Genomic DNA, 17,234 nt, shown 5'->3' on the forward strand with positions numbered 1-17,234 from the left:
CTACTAGCATATACTGTTTGCCTTAAAATTTATGAAAAGGACCAATATAATCAACCTGTTATGTTCTCCATAAGCACCACCTGCCCTTAAATGGAGATGGGCTTCCTGTATGGGGTTTTTGTCCAGGCAGGTGCAGCTTAGTTCACAAGCAGAAGTGCAAGTGTGGCATTTCTCCCTAGAAATAGGCCAGCCTCAAGCTTGGGCCTCCTGACAAAGATCATGAGCACCAGTATTTCCCCTTTTTACATGTAATCTTTCCACAAGTCTCCTCCAGCTGTCACTGTCTGGTTTCCCCTGCCTCAATGGAGCAATCCTGTCTAGTTCTGCCTTATTCTTCCAGTGACCTGCAGGGGACCTGTCTTCTTTGTGGAAAGCAATTCTTGCAACAGAGAATTGACTTTGCTTGGTAGCAGCAGGAATTTCTTGCCACTTATCCTTCTGCCAGACTCGGACATGGTTAGTTTCCCAATAGTTTTACTCCCAGAAAGGAAGCCACTCTGCACATCCTTTGAAGGTGCCATACAAGCTGGTATAGATGTACCACATTCAGTGGACAATGATTCATGATGGAATACACTCCATACAGCTGCCACTTCCCTGGCCTGAGCACTTCATTTGCTGTTTGGTTTCCAAACTGACTATACAAGGGAGTTAAAAGGAGAATGGGTACCACAGTTCCCTGTTCCTCTAACTCTGCTAGCACGGGACTGATGCCATCACATGCTCCCAGAGGTAAAGGATACGGCTTGATAGTAGTCAAGCGAGAATGGACGGATGTGGTGGTGCTGTTGGCACCACAAGGGGATGTGATGGTGCTGTTGGCAACAGATGAATATCTAGACAGAGGACACCAAATGTACAGTTTCTCCCTTGGTCATCAGTCCAGTTTTTGCCCTTCAATATACTTAGGCCTGACAAATTAAGGTAGTTTGACCCTACAACCAGGGGGACATCTTGAGCCTCTTCTTCCTCAGGTACCTGTAGAGGAGTTGGACTGGATGATCTCCAGAGGTTCCTTACAACCCCCATGTTTCATTTTTTCCTCACTAGTTCTCCACAAATCCAGGAAAAATACCTGTTTTGCACCTTGTTCCCTGATTACCACTTCATGAAAGAAACAAACACCATCCTATGCACCATTTCCAAAAAGCCATCAGAATAAATACAACTGTGATTGAGTCACCTTAAATCATTTTCTATGAGTAAGCACATTTGTTGACTATGGTCTTAGCAGAGCACTCCACAAAAATCTCCAGTCTCCAATGCTGCTACATCTCCAGTAAGACAAAGCCCTGAATAAATTGCTTTCTAGTTATTACAGTAAGCTTTAGGCTAGTGTACATTTTACTTCCATATTTCTAGGTACAGAAAACTGAAACTAACAGTTCATTAGAATTACATGGTTAACTTCTGGGCTTATCTAATAAATTACTCATTACTAACTATTTAAATACAGATAAATGAAGCCTCTTATTTTTCCTTAAATGCTCATTAAAGTTAACACGCCTTAATGAACAGCTGGTTACTGATCATTGCTTGAGGAGAAAAGCAATATATTAGATAAATAATTACATTGTTGTATGCATCCCACTAAAGCAAGTGGAACTATTTTCACTGATTATATTCTGGCCTCAAACAGACAAAAATTTCACACACACAGTATACTTTGTGACAACGAAATTCAATGTAGTAAGCAATATATTGCTTTATAATTTTTCTCTGGCTGAAGAGGCACAGAAGGATGTGTAGATAAGGATGCACAAGGGTAGCAACCTTAATAACCATAGCAAAGGCATTGCACGAGGGTAGCAACCTTAATAACCAATTAACCATTAATATTAATACATACATATTTTCTGTGTATTCTTTTGAAGGGATAGATATGTATTGTGATAGATTCTGTTTTCTTCTGATGGAATATTTCTTATTGAAAAATACAGATTATTTGAAACTAGAAATCAACACTGAGGGCATGGCAACTTTCAAATAGGAAAAAGAGTCTGAACTTTTCATTTGATAGTTTTGAATTATAGTATAAGAATCTTTTAACGTTTAATTGGATCAGTATGTATTTACTATATCATAGCATTTTATATTTCATGCACATTTATGATACAGTTAATTTTTGGAAAAAAGCTTACAAAGCTTACACTGTTCTATTTTGTTTGCTTTCATTTTGGTATTGACAGGCACCAGCAGAGATTCCTTTATTTTGATAAATATTACTGAAAGAAAGTAAGACCCCTGTTTATTTCACAAATAAAATACAGGATGACTGACATAAATGACTGACATTGATTAAGTTTCAACTACTGTCAACTCAATTCCTAGGCATGGTGTTGCAGAGCAGTGATGGTGATTATAAGAGGCAGGCAGTTTGTGGGGGGAAAAGTAGTTCTTATGTTCAGAAACATCTTCTGCTTTATGTACGCTAATCATTTATGTCTCAAATTGTCCCATTCTAATTAGACTTGCTCCTAGCTTTGAAGATGCTGTCATTGAAGATTTTTCCTGAACTGACTTTCTGTGACAATCACTTAATCTCATCCTGTTCCTAAATTAAAACAAACAGACAAAAATCAGCACAGTTTCATTTATATCCACAGCAAGTTCTCTTTCTGGACATTGCAAGCACAATGTGTTTCTGCCCTTCCAGTACACATCACAAACAACAGAATTTGAGTTTTTACCAACTATTAAGTATTTATAACTCCTTGAAATGCTAGGGCCTGAGATAGGCTCTGACTTCAAAGTTGACCTATAGACGAACCTCACAGCCTCTAAGAGTATCTAACATGTGCTATATTAATTGCACACATAAGACACCGTTCAAACCATATTTTGGCATCTCAGGATTGTTTTTAATAAATAACTTCATTATGGCTTCATAAATTCTCTGTAAAGTTGGTATTGTAAGCAAGATAAATTGTTTGTGTGTGGAGAGATCCTTGATAGTTACTGGAATTAGGTACAGCAGATGTCACATTAACATTTGGCTGCTGGTATGACAGATGAGCGACTGTAGCATCAAAACATTAGACAAGTAGATAATGGTCTTCCTAAAATATGCTGCTGTCATTTCATAGTGCTGGACTTAAAGAAACCCCTAACTAAATACAGTTGTGACACAGAGAGGTAAGGTATACTGCATCCAGTAATACATCATAATATTCAGTCAAGTTCAACATTTCTCTATTTAAAATACATGAGTATATTAAAACCAGAGTTGAGGTGTGTTTTTGTTACTGAATAAAAGTGCTTATAGAGTAGGAGAAAAAAAAAAACAACAGAGAAACTAACATATTTAATTAAGTACATAGTATTTGTTTCTGCATTGACAAATTGTGATTTTTTATTTATGAAAACTGAATGCCATAACAGATAATGAAGAGTCAGCTGATTTCCAACTCTAATCCCTTGATTTATACATCTTTTTTTTCTCCTAATTTTATTTAAAAAAAAATAAAAACAAAATACAAAATCATTATTCCAAAGCACAAAAATTCAACAAAGTGCAATCATCTTCCTCATAAAGACTCCCAACATGACAAAATAAAACTCACTGGGAGTCACGCAACTGTCTCCTCTTTTCAGCTGCTTTACTCTGTGTGCTTCCTGACCATCTCACCTACAGCATTACAGTAAAGCCTTTGGTTTTGGACGCTCTCTCATTTTACTTATAAGCCTCATTTCCAATTATATTGTATTATATTATATTTTCTCTCATTCCACTATCATATTTAGTAAATTAGTCTTTTGTCCTTAGCTCATTGCTGCTGTTTTTTTTTTTTTGTTTTTTTTTTTTCTCATATATGCCCATCTCCCTACCTTTTTCCCTTCCCCCCTTCCCCTTTTCCCGGAGCATAGGATCATGGGTCCCTTTGTCCCCTGTCACAGAACCAGGCCAAACCAGGCCTAACTTTGACAATCCTGTTTTATCAGCCAAATGACATCTTGACTGTGGTCACTAACTGCATCAGTGTATGCAACCTTTGAACCATGGGGTGCTGCAAGAGACTACATGGGACACATTTATCTCAAAGCTTGCATGAGTGCTTGCAGGCAGTGCTTGTGGGCATTTCCTGTTTCTCACGTCCTACCTCTGCCTACACACCGCTACCAGGGCAATGAGGATGAGAGAGACATTCTGCAGTTAAGCAACTGGGAAGAACCAATCTGTGTCAGTCTTCACAATATGGTCAAGCTGCTTTTTTGTGGGGGGAGGCTCAGAGGAGACAACCACTCTGCATACATAGAATGACACTCAGCAAAAAAGGACAGTTTATAAAACTATACAAACAGGTCAGCAGGATTCTCTCCACTGACCTGAAGAGAAGTATGGACTAATGGGACACTGCTGGATACGTGGTGGTAACTATCTGCTTTCTATAATGAAACCTTGCTTTAATTTCCTATCTCTTTACTATTGCTATTTTCTCTATCCTGTACCCAGCCTAACTGACTAGGATTTGTAGTAAACTCATTGGACAATATTTCAACTCATTTGTGTCACAATCTCACGCTGGGTATATCATGAATTTCCTCATCCGATAAATGGACCGAGACCCACTGTACTTCTTCATAGCTTACAGAATGTTGAGTCTGCTTTTAGGCTTCAGATGTGCCACTTATCTCAGAATAACAACCTTCCCTAGGCAGAATGCCGCTTTGCTGAGACTCTGAAGGGACTGCTGAAGCAATGCAATTTGCGCGCGCAAAGCAATCGTAACACAAACACTACGGAAGTTGTTAACTTCTCTTTATTTGTTTGAAGACGTTAAGTTACTTTTGTAAAGATGCCCCTCGCCCCCGCTGCTGACAGCTCTCCCCCTGCAAAGGTGGCAGCATGCAGCGGTGGGAGGTTCTGTTTGAGTGCACCTGGGTGCTACAGGTGGTGGTGCCTGTAGCAGCATTTTGGTGTAGGCCAGGACAGCTACAGCTGCTGCAGCTGGAAGCTGCCTGGCAGCTTCCTAACAGGGTTGGCAGGCCCTGGGCCTTCCCACGGTGGTCCAAGAGCCTCATTTTCTCTCCTTTCCTGTAGGAACCAAGAAGAAAGACGTTCAGCTCTGGGCTGGGGAAGGCGGGACAGAAATGCTGCAGGGCTTCTCTCGGGCCTGTAGTCTGGGGATGTGCTGCCCAGGACAGACCCTGCTTGGTGTCATGCCCAGGGGCCCTCGTGCCCAGGCCCATCTGCACTGAGAGTGCCCACCAGATGGGGGGAAGGTGGGCAGGAGGAGGCCCAGCCCTGCAGCCCAGGGAAGCCCGGACAACAGCTCTGGGGCTCAGGGCCTCCCGATGCTGCTCCCAGGACTCTGAAGGAGCTGGAACACACTTACTGTTCCCGTGATGTCCTCGGGAGCTGTGGCTTGTTTTGCCACCCCTCTAGCGCTGTCTGCCCTGCGGGTTTTTGGCACCCGTCCTTCCCCTTCAGCCTCTCTCTCAGCTGCTGGTCATACTCCCTTCTCACGATGTAGGAAGGACGAGAGTCACCCTCCAGCAGGCGGTGGAAAGGGTTCTGCAAAGGCAAAAGAGATGGTCCTAAAGAACAGCTGCAAGGAGCTGGGGCTGCCACTCAGAATGCGGTCGTGCTGGAGATGGCACTGAGGAGCAGAGGGCTCTCTCTGCAACACAGACTCTGCCCTCACCCCCTCAAGCCAAGGGCCGGCAGGGGCTTTTCTGCCCAGGGGCGGGTGAGCGGGCCCCAGAGCCTCAGCTGAGCCAGGTGCCTCACACAGGCTTGGTTCAGTCATCATATGCCCGTGTCCAGCCAGCCGCTGCCTTTGCCCTGTGCTCTTTGCAGCAGCTCCTCTCGCATGGCGACTTGCAGGGCAGTAGGCAGACAGAAGATGCTTCCTTGCCAGGTGGCCACAGTAACGCTGCCATGTGCAGGAGCCCCGCACTGCTCCCCTTCTGAGGAGCGGGGGGAAATACCCTTTCCCTGACGGTGGTCAGTGCACACTGTACCTGGCTTCTCTCCAAGCTCTGCCTCCATGTGCACTGCTGGTACTCGCTCTGGATTTCAGCCTCGACCTCCTTGCGCTTCGAGCCAATCAGCACCTGGCACCTTTTCTCCTCAGTCTGAGGACGCATCAAGCGCGCTGCCTGCAGGCCAGGAAGACACAACCATTGGCAGCGTCAGTCTCCGGGGGCTTGGGCAGAGACCCCTGGGAGGGCAGCTGCTGCTGCCATGCCTGCCCTCCTCTGGAGCCCCAGGGGGATTCAAGTGTGGTCGATCAATGCTTCTATTGTACCGTTCTGGAGGGCTGCTTGGCACTGGCAGAGGGCTTTGGCTGATCTGGAGGTTTTGGTTGTTTCAGTTCTTCAACATTCACCGGCTCAACTTGTGACAGGAACCTACAGAGACACAGCAGGCTGAGCTGGTGGGAGCACAGGCTGAAGCAGTTTCTCACTGCTGGGCTCACAGCCCACAGCTCTGCTCCAGCAGCACAAGGCCATTTCCAGGGCCTTTTGGCAAGGGCACCACGGCTGAAGGAAACACCACCCCGACACAGCAAGCCAGAGCATGGTGTGTTCCCCACTCCTTGCTGCTATATTTCTCCAGGAGGCTCACCTGACTCTAACTCTATGCTTTCTCCTCTCCTGCTCCCTGTGTATTCTTTCTGCCCTCACAGCTTGAAATGCCCTGCGCTGAGCCAGCAACACTGGATCATACACGCTCACTGCATGTGGGAAGCAAGAGAACACCACATCATCATCTTTGTGACTGTGCAGATAAGCAGCAGTGGCAGAGCTCCTTGGCTGTGCTCACCCACACTCACTGCCACCCTGGGAGCAGAGCCACATTACAGGGGCTCTTTGCCCCTGCTGGACACTGGACTCCGCCCAGATCTGCATTCCTCCTGAGCCCGTCCTGCTCTCTCTCACTCATCTCTCGGCAGCAGGGTTCTTGGAAACCCCAGGGCTTACTGGCTGGGAGTGACTTCCCCAGCAGAGAAAAGATTTCCTCATCCAATTCAGGCACATTCACGTACCTCTTCGGGCACTCCTGCTCCATGGGTGCAACCCTCTTTGGGGCCTGAAGAAAGTCATATCTTGGCTGGTCTTCGAGCCCTCAACTGAAATTCTGGAAACGAGAAGACACCAGTGGGCAAAACGGTCACCAAGCTCCTTCAGTGCCTGACACAGAGAACCTGCTGACAGGGCTCTTTGGGAGCCAGTGCCAAGCCCTTGGAAGAACTCTCTGTGGGAGCTGAGGGGCCCTCCAGTCTCCAGCAACTTCTGCCCCTGAACTTCTGTCACCTTCGTGCCTGCCCTGAACAGCGGGACCCTCCTTGCTGCCCCCACCCCCACTTCCCAATTCTCTCACTCAGGGCCCACGGCCCACGGCCTGGCCCATTGGACTGCTTTGTCTGGGTAGACCGAGCCATGGGCTGAATGGTCTCCCAGAAAAGGGCTGCTCTTGCCTAACAACCTTGCCAGGAGAGAGGCCTTGGCATGAAGCTGCCCCAAAGCATGAACTGAGACAGCTGCTCCCTTGGCCAGCCGGCTGCTGCAGGAGTGGTTGTGCTCACCTTGGCAGTACGATGCAGCCATCCTCACTCTGTCGAGAAAACTTGTTTTTGCCTCTGAATGCAATCATATTCATCATCTTGGAGTCCTGCATCAGGATAGACACAAGTGAGCAGAGGCCACAGACACGTGTCTGTTGCTCCCAGGGGTGGCAAACCTCATTTTAGAGTGCTGCAGGGAGCCCAGGAAGCGTGCAAGCTCACCCCAAGAAGAGCGGGCAGCATGTTGCCCGTGGCATCCAGCTGCAGTACGCAGTCATCAAAGAAGTTCATGATGACCTCCTGCCCTCTCAGAGAAAGAATGCCAAGTCTCTTGAAGAAGAAGTCAACTTCCTTCTTTCCTCGAATGGCCTCAGCAAAGAAGAGCAAGGTCTCATGGACGCACTGCTCTACGATTGGCACGCGGAAGGAGATGGTTTCAGCAATCTCCTGGAAGTTCAGTGGATACTCAAACATGTCAGCTGAAAAACAAAGACCAACCCTGTCACTCCCCGCACAGTTCAGCAGACTCGCAGAGGAAGGGTCAGCAGTACCCCGGCCTCGTGCAACACTCTTTGGCCACATCTCCGGAGCAGTGCTGATGGGCAGCAGAAAGGGCAGGAAAGCTTTGCCTCTGGCTCCCAGCATCCAGCTAGAGGTTGGGGAGAGCTGGGCAGATTGGGCTGGTGCCAGGGGAGGGGCAGGGTGCTGGGACACTCCATGTGCACCTTTCCCCACACTCTCCAGGTTGCAAAAGATTTTGCTCTTGCCATGTCACAGGGATTTCAGCACAGAGTAAAATACTGGGGCTGTGCAGTGGAGCAAAGCAAAACAAAGTTCTTCTTACAAGGAATTTTGGTTTTAGGCTCCTTGATCTTGTAAAATCGCTGGACGTGTTGGTTCAGCTGGAAAATGGGTTTATCCACAACCAGAACCCCATCCTCTCCGGCGGCGGCACGAGCTGACACAATTGCAAAGCTCCCAATTCCAATATCCACCGCCTGAAAAGTCAAACAAGAGGGAGCCATGGCAGCGCTGGGCGGAGGTAAGAAAGGTGCTGGGTGACCTGCTGGGCCTGGGCATGGTGCTGTGTGGCCTGCCCGCTGCTCAGGTGCAAAGGGACGAGCTGGCCCACAAGCAGGAGGTAAGACTCACCCTCTTCTCCAGCAGCTGTCTCCGGATATACTTGGATGTGCCTTCCCACACTCTGCAGATTTCTGGAAAGCAAAAGAAGGACCCATCACACTTGGAGTTGGCAATGCCCAACCATTCTGTAACCCCTTCCTCCAACGGCAGAGAGAGCGGAGTGTGACCAAGCTCTCTCTTGCCCTCAACGAGTACTCGTGCTGCTGTAGCTTCCCAGCACAGCTCTTGACCGTGCCCAGCGAGCAGGAAGTGCACACTGTGCCCAGGGCAGGTCTGGAGAGGGAAGGGATGCTCTTTGAGGAAGGGGATCCTGGCACCAGCAGCAGGCCTGGGCTGCCAAAGCAATCCCTGAGCCACTGGGCACCACCCAGCAGGGCTCTGCTTACAGACACCATGCCTCTCCTGGGGACTTTCTCCCAGCTGCCCGCCCCCAGCTTTCCACACCTCGTCTCCTCTCCGTCTTTGCTACCACAGCGCTGCCCCAAAGGCCCCCAGAGCCTTACCCAAGGTGGTGAGTTCCTTAAGTAAGGAAAGCTGCTTGGGATCCAAGGGTTTGAAGAGCAGGTATCTGAACACCTCATTCTCCATGCTGTGCAGCAGTTGGGGAAGCGGTGTTCACTCCCTTGCTCCTGCTCCTTGCCTCTTGGCAAGCAACGTCTCACACGCTCTCACAGGTTCCTCTGGCTTTCTCCTGCCAGCAGAGCAGCTCCAGCGGAGCAGAGCAGCACTGGCAAGAACAGCCCTGGCACCTCCCAGGCTTTGCTGGGAAATGTGGCCCGGGGATGCCGGGGAGAGGGACTCAGAGCTGAGCCCCACTGTGACGCCATGCTGTGTCACAGAGGGCTGTGGGTGCCCGCCCACCTCACAGGCCCCCCACATCTTGGCCCAGCATGGGTGGGGAGTCCAGCGAGGTCACCAAGCGTGCTGTGCTGACACTTCTGCCTCTGTATCTCAGCTCAGCCACCCTCCTCTGGCCAGGGAGAAACTCTAGGACGCATGGAAGGAAAGTGCAGTCGTGCCGAAGGAGCTCTGTGCACTTGCAACAGGGCTACAGAGGGCAAGCTGGCTGCCCAACGCACCAAGGGCAAGCAGTTGCTTTGCTTCATGGGACATCGCAAAGCCCCTTGCATGCCCCAGGCAATCCCTGATGAGTGTGTTTCATTCCACAGCCATCTGCAAAGAAAGACCACAATTAGACATGGCACATGAACTGCTGCAAGGTCTCCCAGCATGCAGCACCTTCAATGCGCATTCTCCCATGTATGCTCACTGCTTCACGAGACATGACTCTCCACTTCCCAAACACTCTGATCAATACCACGCCGAGCCCCGCTGTCCTGAGAACTATAAGCATAGCTCTAGAAGACATACACTAAAGCCGGCTACCACAAGACACTCTTGTAGGTGGATGGAAAGTGGAGATGCTTACATGCAAAGAGCAAAGGTCCCACCACCCCCAAGCTCCAACACAAGACCAACAAGGACCCTGAGAAACTCCTCCCAAAAATAGTAGCAATGAACACTCTGTAAAAGCAGAGTGCAGTGGAGTGCAGGGACCAGTGGACAGGGCAGGGTCCAAGAGCAGCCTGTTCTGGGCTGGCTCAGTACAAGACTTACCCACAGGATGAAAGGGAAGATGCTATGAGATGGGAATTTTACCCCACTGTGCCCTGTGGTAGCTGGACTATGTACTGCAGAAAATAAACTCCCAACACCTCACTAAGTTCTGAGCATGGATGAATTTTTTTCTGAAAGGGATGCTTTACTTTCTGAGTAAGACTTTTTATATATATATATATATTGATATTATATTGATCTCAGTTGTTATTGCCTGTGGTATGTACATGTGCTAACTACTCAAATGACAGGAAGGCTCTACACCAAACTGTTCTTAGCAAACAGACAGGGAACCAGCCTTTCAAAGACACTGCAATTCAGAATCAAGCAATGCAGAATTCACCTAAATTTTCCCACAACTCCCCACCTATCACCCCAGAATTTGTCTTCAAAGCTTTGCAGACTTGCATTTTAAGGCAGATTTTCTCAACCTATGGCCAGGTACACATCAGAAAGTTTACACAAAACTGCCAGTCCAATATTCTGACCACAAAACTGGGTCACAGTCCAATATTCTGACCAGCTTCCACCCTTATGTGTATCAAAAGCAAATTTATTGGAAGACCTTGATGTTACATGGGAAAGCTTTTTCTCAAAGACAAAGTCCACCCCTTCAGCTCCTTTGCATTGAGGTAAAGTCAGCTTCTTTACCACAGCCTCTGTCAGTCTGAGCCTCATGGGCCTTGCCCTCCTCTAGTGTGCCTTTTTCATCAGTGCATCAGGTTCCAATCCTAAGAGTTCAGTCAGTCACATCCTTCCATCTTCCAGGTACTTGCAATTCACAACTTATTACATAAAAGAAAGCAAGTAAATTCTCTGGGAGAGTACATAAGCAACATAAGTAACTTAACATCTGAAGTTTCACACAAACTGTAACTAACCTATAACCAGGCATCTCAGTGGTAATATGGATAAAGTGATATTTGGAATTGTAGAGAATGATTTTCCCCAAAACATTAATGGAACTGTGAATTATGTTCAAGAAAGATTAGAAGAATCTCTGAAATAAAAACATTGGAAAATATTCATATCAGCGACTAGTCTTTATTTTCAGCCACAGCTGGTTATTGCACTTAGAATTTGAGCAGGACTCACGCGCTTGGGTTCAAATGCCCATGCATCCTCTTAAAATAATGTAGTAGAAGACAGGACTCTGAAGTCCTGCGTGAAATTAGTTGAGTATCATATATGGAAAGCATTCTGTGAACTATGTTTCAACAAACAATTCTGAGATTTAGATTTTGCCTCTTCATTTCTACCAAGAAATCCTTTAAAACAGCAAAAGACAAGGCAAAAGAAGAAAAAAAAATCTGAATTAATATGTATGAAATTATCAGTACCTGTATTTCCCCTTCTAGAAATTACTCATCTTTGTCCATATAAGGAAGAGATCGCAAATCTCTTCTGATTATACTTTCTGCTATAAGACTCCTGTTTTAGCAAGTACTCATGCATTTCCCAATCTGAAACATTAAATTAAAAAAAAAAAAGCGGGGGGGGGGGGGGGGGGGGGGGGGGGGGACAGAAAGAAAACTCTTTAGTAAGCGTCTTGTGTTTAACAGGCAGTAACATTTCAAAAGGTGCGTGATACATAGTCAAGATGCTTTTGGGCTCAGGCTCAGGTACTTCTAATTACGCCAAGCTCTCAGAAAGTGACTTAGTTATATGAAGCAGCTTGATTTAATGTCACCTCATATTCAGATGGTCTATCTCTGTGCAGATTCTAGATAGGTCATACTTTGAACTTGCAGGTCCACTTCCTCAGCGCACTCAAACCAAAGCAAGAAGGGAAAGGAAGCCATCCAGGGTATTCATCATCAGATTGCTATCATTATCTAAATAGTACCAGTGTAATTGCTCTGTCTAATTCAGTTCTTGCAACTGAACAGAACTCTATCAAAGTAAGGACAAAAATATGTATGTATATCCCATATTATGTAAGTGCAGATATTTAGATTGCATCTGCAACACTGACCTTGGTTTGTTTCTTGACTTCTCCACCTTCCTTTGGCTTCTTTTGTATTTTATTGAATCTCATTCTCCTTGGGTCTTCTCACTCTCTCACTCTGCATGTGGAGAAAAGATGTGGAGACATCATTTTTAAATAACTTCCAAGGAAGACTGACTTAACTGAAAATATTCTCATATTGACAAGCCTATTCAGTGTCTTTAAAATCCTGACTATTGAGGTCAGTGATTCACGATGTTCTCTTAACACTGTATTCAGAAAGTATAGACATAAATCACTGAAACCAGTAAATTAAATGTTTATATTGGAGCAATTCAACATTTAACTGACATATTACTTTCAAGTCTGCTTAATCTAGAACCATTAATTTAGTGGACAGATCTTTTTAGAATATCTTAATATTTATCCATAGGTAAAGTTTTACGCCAACTAGAGAAAATCTCTTTCTCATTCAATTTAGGTGATTACTCTTTTTGTTAAGTGGCATGAAACAAATAATGAAAAAACAACTTTCTAGCTTGTTCCAGATTCTGAATTCAATCCTGACATATTTCATTTAGCTATGCAACATAGCAGGATGTTTCCATTTTCAGACACACACAAAGCAGCCTATTTTTTAGCCAGTAAGGAGGTAGAAAGAATACCTATTTTTATTTTAAAACAGGAATTGCTCTTGAGTGACATTTCTCCAAGAACACATGACTACTAAACACTTCTTAAAATTGCTCTGTATCCCTAGGAAAAAAAAAAAACAAAAAAACAAAAAACACAGGCCACAGAAATATTACAATTCAACACTTTACATTTCGTTCTTATAAAAAGACAGAAAGGTTTCAACGCTTTTTTGGACAAAGCATTACTACTAATGAGTAAAAACAAAATTCATCTGATTGCCTGCTTAGGGATAGACTAGGTGTGCTTTGTATTTCTCACTGAAGAAAGCTCCCCAGGGAGGTGGTTGAGTTACCATCCCTGGATGTGTTTAAGAACCATTTGGATGTGGTGCTCAGGCACATGATTTAGCGGAGGGTTGTTAGGGTAGTATGGTTATGTTGTGGTTGGACTTGATCTTCAAGATCTTTTCCAACCTGAGAAATTCTATGATTCTATGCAACAGGGAAACTCTTCTGAGCCACCAGTTGTAAAGTCTATTGCTTCTTAGTTCCCTTGCTGAGAAAGTTAAGGAGGTGGGTGATGACCAAGCTGTTGGCTCTAGGCTTTGTTTTTGATGTAGGCTCAGATTCATACCTTGAGAGGAAAATACTAGTAGTAACTGAGGGTGCTTTCAGTATTGCTGATGGCCAGTGCTATATGTGTGTCTGTGAAAATAGGAGTTATAAATGAGTGCAAATGGATTTAATCTTGTTAAAGATTACAAGATTAAAGATTAACAAGATTTAATCTTGTTAAAGCATCATTTCTGGGATACTTCACATCTTTCACAATGCAAAATAATTTCCAGCTCAGAAATCCTTGATGAAGGACCCAGTACACTTATGAAAATGCAGGTTTTTTAGTACAAAAGAACGGGATCTCAAAGTATTAATTCTTCCCCTTACCTATTTTTTTTTTTCATTTTATGATGATTATTACTTTCACATGTTCGGCTCCATATAAATTTGAAATACACTTTGAATCAAGCTTTTCTCTTTTTTCTTAACTTAGACTGCACACACACTTTATTAACACTTCATTAATCAAGGAGATTAAAATACTAGGGGAAATGAAATACATGTGTAGAAGGAAATAAGATTGGACTGAACAGGTACAGAAGAATTACGATTCAAAGCATATATGCCCTCTCTGTTATATCTCACTTTACAGCAAGGCTTAATAATGAACCATGTGTCATGTAATAACATTCATCATTTGGCCATCTCCTACAGATAAAGAGTGAGACTATCCAAAGTATATCAAAGACTGGCATACAATTTTGTCATGACATGCACACTTTACCAGTGACCTCAAATACAAAGCTCAGCATTCCTCAGCACCATTAACAAAATCCTGAGAGCTTCTTTTGCTTTAAGAATGCTACTTGAACTTGAGAGCATAGGGAAATTTTTAACTTGCCTTTTCCTCTTTCTCAACATGATGTCATTTATCTAATACAATAACTTGCTGTTAGGAATACTGTGGGGAAAAAGCAGTTTTAAAATACTACAGTAAGGTAGTGAAGTTTCCTATTAGGGATCTGAGAGCTCTATTACTGACTTTCCCCATGACCTGGAACAAGTCATTTTTATCATTTTATTTTCAGTCCCTTCATCCTCGCCATCATGGGGAGGGACTTTTTGTAAGGGCATGTAGCAACAGGACAAGGGAAAATGGTTTTAAACTAGAAGAGAGGAGATTTAGACTAGATATTAAGATGTTCTCTACTGTGAGGATAGTGAGTCTCTGGAACAGGTTGCCCAGCGAGGCTGTGAATGCTCCCTCCTCAGAAGCATTCAAGGCCACGTAGAATGGGGCTTTGAGCAACCTGGTCTAGAGGGAGGCATCCCTGCCTACAGCAGGGGGTTGGAACTAGGTGATCTTAAAGGTCCCTTCCAACCCAAACCATTCTGTAACTCTATGATTCTATGATCTGCCTATCTCCAGTTCACACATACACACAGGAGTTTGTACACAAAAGTTTCTTTCTGCCAGTTTATGCCAGTTTCTTACTCTGTTTGACTGCTACTATACAAAGAAGAATTTCCCTTCTTTTATGAAGAAAGACCCGTGAAAAAAGGCGATCACACCTGTCATCTTATTTTCCACTTAAGTCAATGTCTTGCTTAGTTCTGTTTGTCTTTCCAGCTTGACAGATGTTGTACATGAAATCCTTAATTAAATGTCAGTATTTGCACTGCAGAGCTTTTGTTTTCAAGATTAAATTAAAGAGCTTCTCTTGACTGCAAATGCAGTGACCTTAACTAATGCATATTTTATCAAAAGAGAAAATCTTAGAGGCTTACACCAAAGCATAGTGTTCTAAAGGCTTCTGCCCAACTTCTGAATATAAAGGCCAGATCCTTGTGGCTAAGCGGTTTGAAGAAAACAGAGAGGCTTAATTCACTCTTCAACAACTCAGGATAGAGGAAAGTCTGAAATCCTGCTGTGGGTGACAGGAATTGGACAATTTATATCTGTTCAATTGGGTGGCTCTGAACTTATGTTGTTCTTTTAAAAAGGCTGCATACCCATTTTGAGACAGGAATCTGTGGCACAGACATCAGCAGCCAAGACTCAGGGGAAGGGTCAGCTGAAGAAGCACATCCTTCTCCATCTATTGTCGTTGGTACCTTTAGATGGCTCTTTATTCAACGTAAGGCAAAATTAATGCCGCAGCAAGCATCCAGCTTGACATTTCACCTTCAGCCATTTAATTTGGCAGGCAGAACTGTTGCTGACAAGTTGAGATTTAGTCATAAATGGTGTTACTACTACTGTTTATGAGTAGGCCTTCATAGAACTTAAATTTTCCATCAATTCAACTTCTGCAAACGTCAATAAATTAAAGAGCAGTCTGTATATAGTTATACTTACTCTGATCTGCACAGAGAAAAAGTTTCACTGGGAATAGATAAAGGAATTTGGGTCATGCAGAAAACGACCTCAGCACATAATTCCTCCAAGAAGCCCAACACTATTAATGGTCCACTTGCTACTTAGAAGCTATGCAGAAGTCAGACTGGTTCTTGTGGCCATAAATAGAACTAAGGCATTCCACAGTTATTCTTTAAATCATAATCATCCTTGATACACAGACCAAATAATACAGAAACAAACTCTGTCCAATTATTTTTTCTTCACACAATTCTGCAGAAGTACACAGGGTTGCTCTGAAAGTAGTTCTTCCTATTTATTTCCACAGAAACAACAACCAAGGCAAAGAGCACAATAATACTGTTTGAGAGAGTAAATTCTCAGCTACAAAATGCTATTTCTCAGCATAATCACCACTATTAGTTATGCATTTTCACCAGCAATGAACAAGAGCCTGCATGCTGTGCTGGTAACAATCTACACCAGCGGAGGTGATCCACTGCCACCACTGCTGAAATGCACCACACACCGTACCACTGTGCTCACATCCACTAGTTAATCTCCATCAGTATTCAGAGATATCTCTTTTAGATCAGAATCGTGCCTCTTATTTACAGCATACACTGTATAAGATACTGACTGATATTTTGTGTACTTTAAAGAAACAAAAATAGCAACAAAACTTTTCCATTAGAAAACTCAAAAACATAACAAGGACATAAGAGGTTTTAAAAAAACTATAAAACTTGACAGAGCAAAGATTTATTTCTGGGATTGATTCCAACATTCACAGATCTGTTTGTCTGATGATAGGTACCTTTCAAAGAGGTGTTTACTAGGTCTGGTCTTGGACTCTTAAATCAATGCAACAAGAGTTGAGATAAAATAAATAGTTTTCTCAGGCAGCAGACTGAGAAATAGCACACATGCAGTGGACGCTTGTTGTGGTAAAAGGCCCATCTGCTGTTTCTGCTGCAAAGCACAGGATTCAGAAAGAATAGGATGTGGGAACAGATATAGCCTGGGCAGACCATGGTCCCTGATATGGGGAAGCAAGATTCAGTGTCCTTTGTGCTGCTGAGAAATTTGACCTTTCATTCTTTGTTTTCTGTATTTGCATTAAAGTCTTACAAACAAAAGTCTTAAAAACAAAACACGTACAAACAAATACACACATGTGGTGCTGCATTAAAAATAAATAAATTAAGAAGAGGGAGACAGACCATTCCTTTTTTAAACAAAGAGTCAGTGAATTCTTGGTATATCAAAAATTGTGCTTAAGTGTTCTCTCTAAGTCACAGAGTTTAAAATAGAATGGAAATGAAGACTTTATTTGTATTTCCCCGTGTAGAAATCTCAGACACAAAATTAATGCATGTACTTTTGAAACTAGTCCCCCACAGCTACAGCCATTAGAGGCAACATCATTTCATAGAATACTTACTCCACGAGACTCAAGTCAT

General features: G+C 44.0%; 1 protein-coding gene and 1 non-coding gene across 2 annotated transcripts; one reads left to right on the forward strand and one right to left on the reverse strand.

Annotated features, from left to right (window-relative positions):
• Positions 1 to 4,742: 4,742 nt before the first annotated feature.
• On the reverse strand, positions 4,743 to 9,579 carry LOC107049155 (coiled-coil domain-containing protein 81-like). The gene is made up of 10 exons (XM_040656422.2): positions 9,158 to 9,579; positions 8,664 to 8,725; positions 8,356 to 8,509; positions 7,734 to 7,990; positions 7,533 to 7,618; positions 6,993 to 7,084; positions 6,572 to 6,680; positions 5,965 to 6,354; positions 5,337 to 5,515; positions 4,743 to 5,035 (listed from the first exon to the last, which is right to left on the reverse strand). The coding sequence occupies exons 1-8, from the start codon at positions 9,240 to 9,242 to the stop codon at positions 6,243 to 6,245; spliced, it is 957 nt and encodes a 318-aa protein (XP_040512356.1). The 5' UTR covers positions 9,243 to 9,579; the 3' UTR covers positions 4,743 to 5,035; positions 5,337 to 5,515; positions 5,965 to 6,242.
• On the forward strand, positions 4,866 to 4,934 carry MIR7440 (microRNA 7440). The gene has a single exon (NR_105608.1). It is a non-coding gene; the product is annotated as a microRNA 7440 (primary transcript).
• Positions 9,580 to 17,234: the final 7,655 nt, after the last annotated feature.

Source organism: Gallus gallus, chromosome Z (genome assembly GCF_016699485.2).
Source record: "Gallus gallus isolate bGalGal1 chromosome Z, bGalGal1.mat.broiler.GRCg7b, whole genome shotgun sequence".
In the NCBI taxonomy this organism is placed as follows: Eukaryota; Metazoa; Chordata; class Aves; order Galliformes; family Phasianidae; genus Gallus; species Gallus gallus.

Bases quoted from the DNA above. Each gene is read 5' to 3' on its own strand.
- LOC107049155 (XM_040656422.2), bottom strand. From the start codon at position 9,242: ATGGAGAATGAGGTGTTCAGATACCTGCTCTTCAAACCCTTGGATCCC. The intron at 8,726-9,157 runs GTAAGGCTCTGG...TTTGCTTTCCAG, and splicing joins TAAGGAACTCACCACCTTGG to AAATCTGCAGAGTGTGGGAA. The intron at 7,619-7,733 runs GTGAGCTTGCAC...ATCCTGATGCAG, and splicing joins TGCTGCCCGCTCTTCTTGGG to GACTCCAAGATGATGAATAT.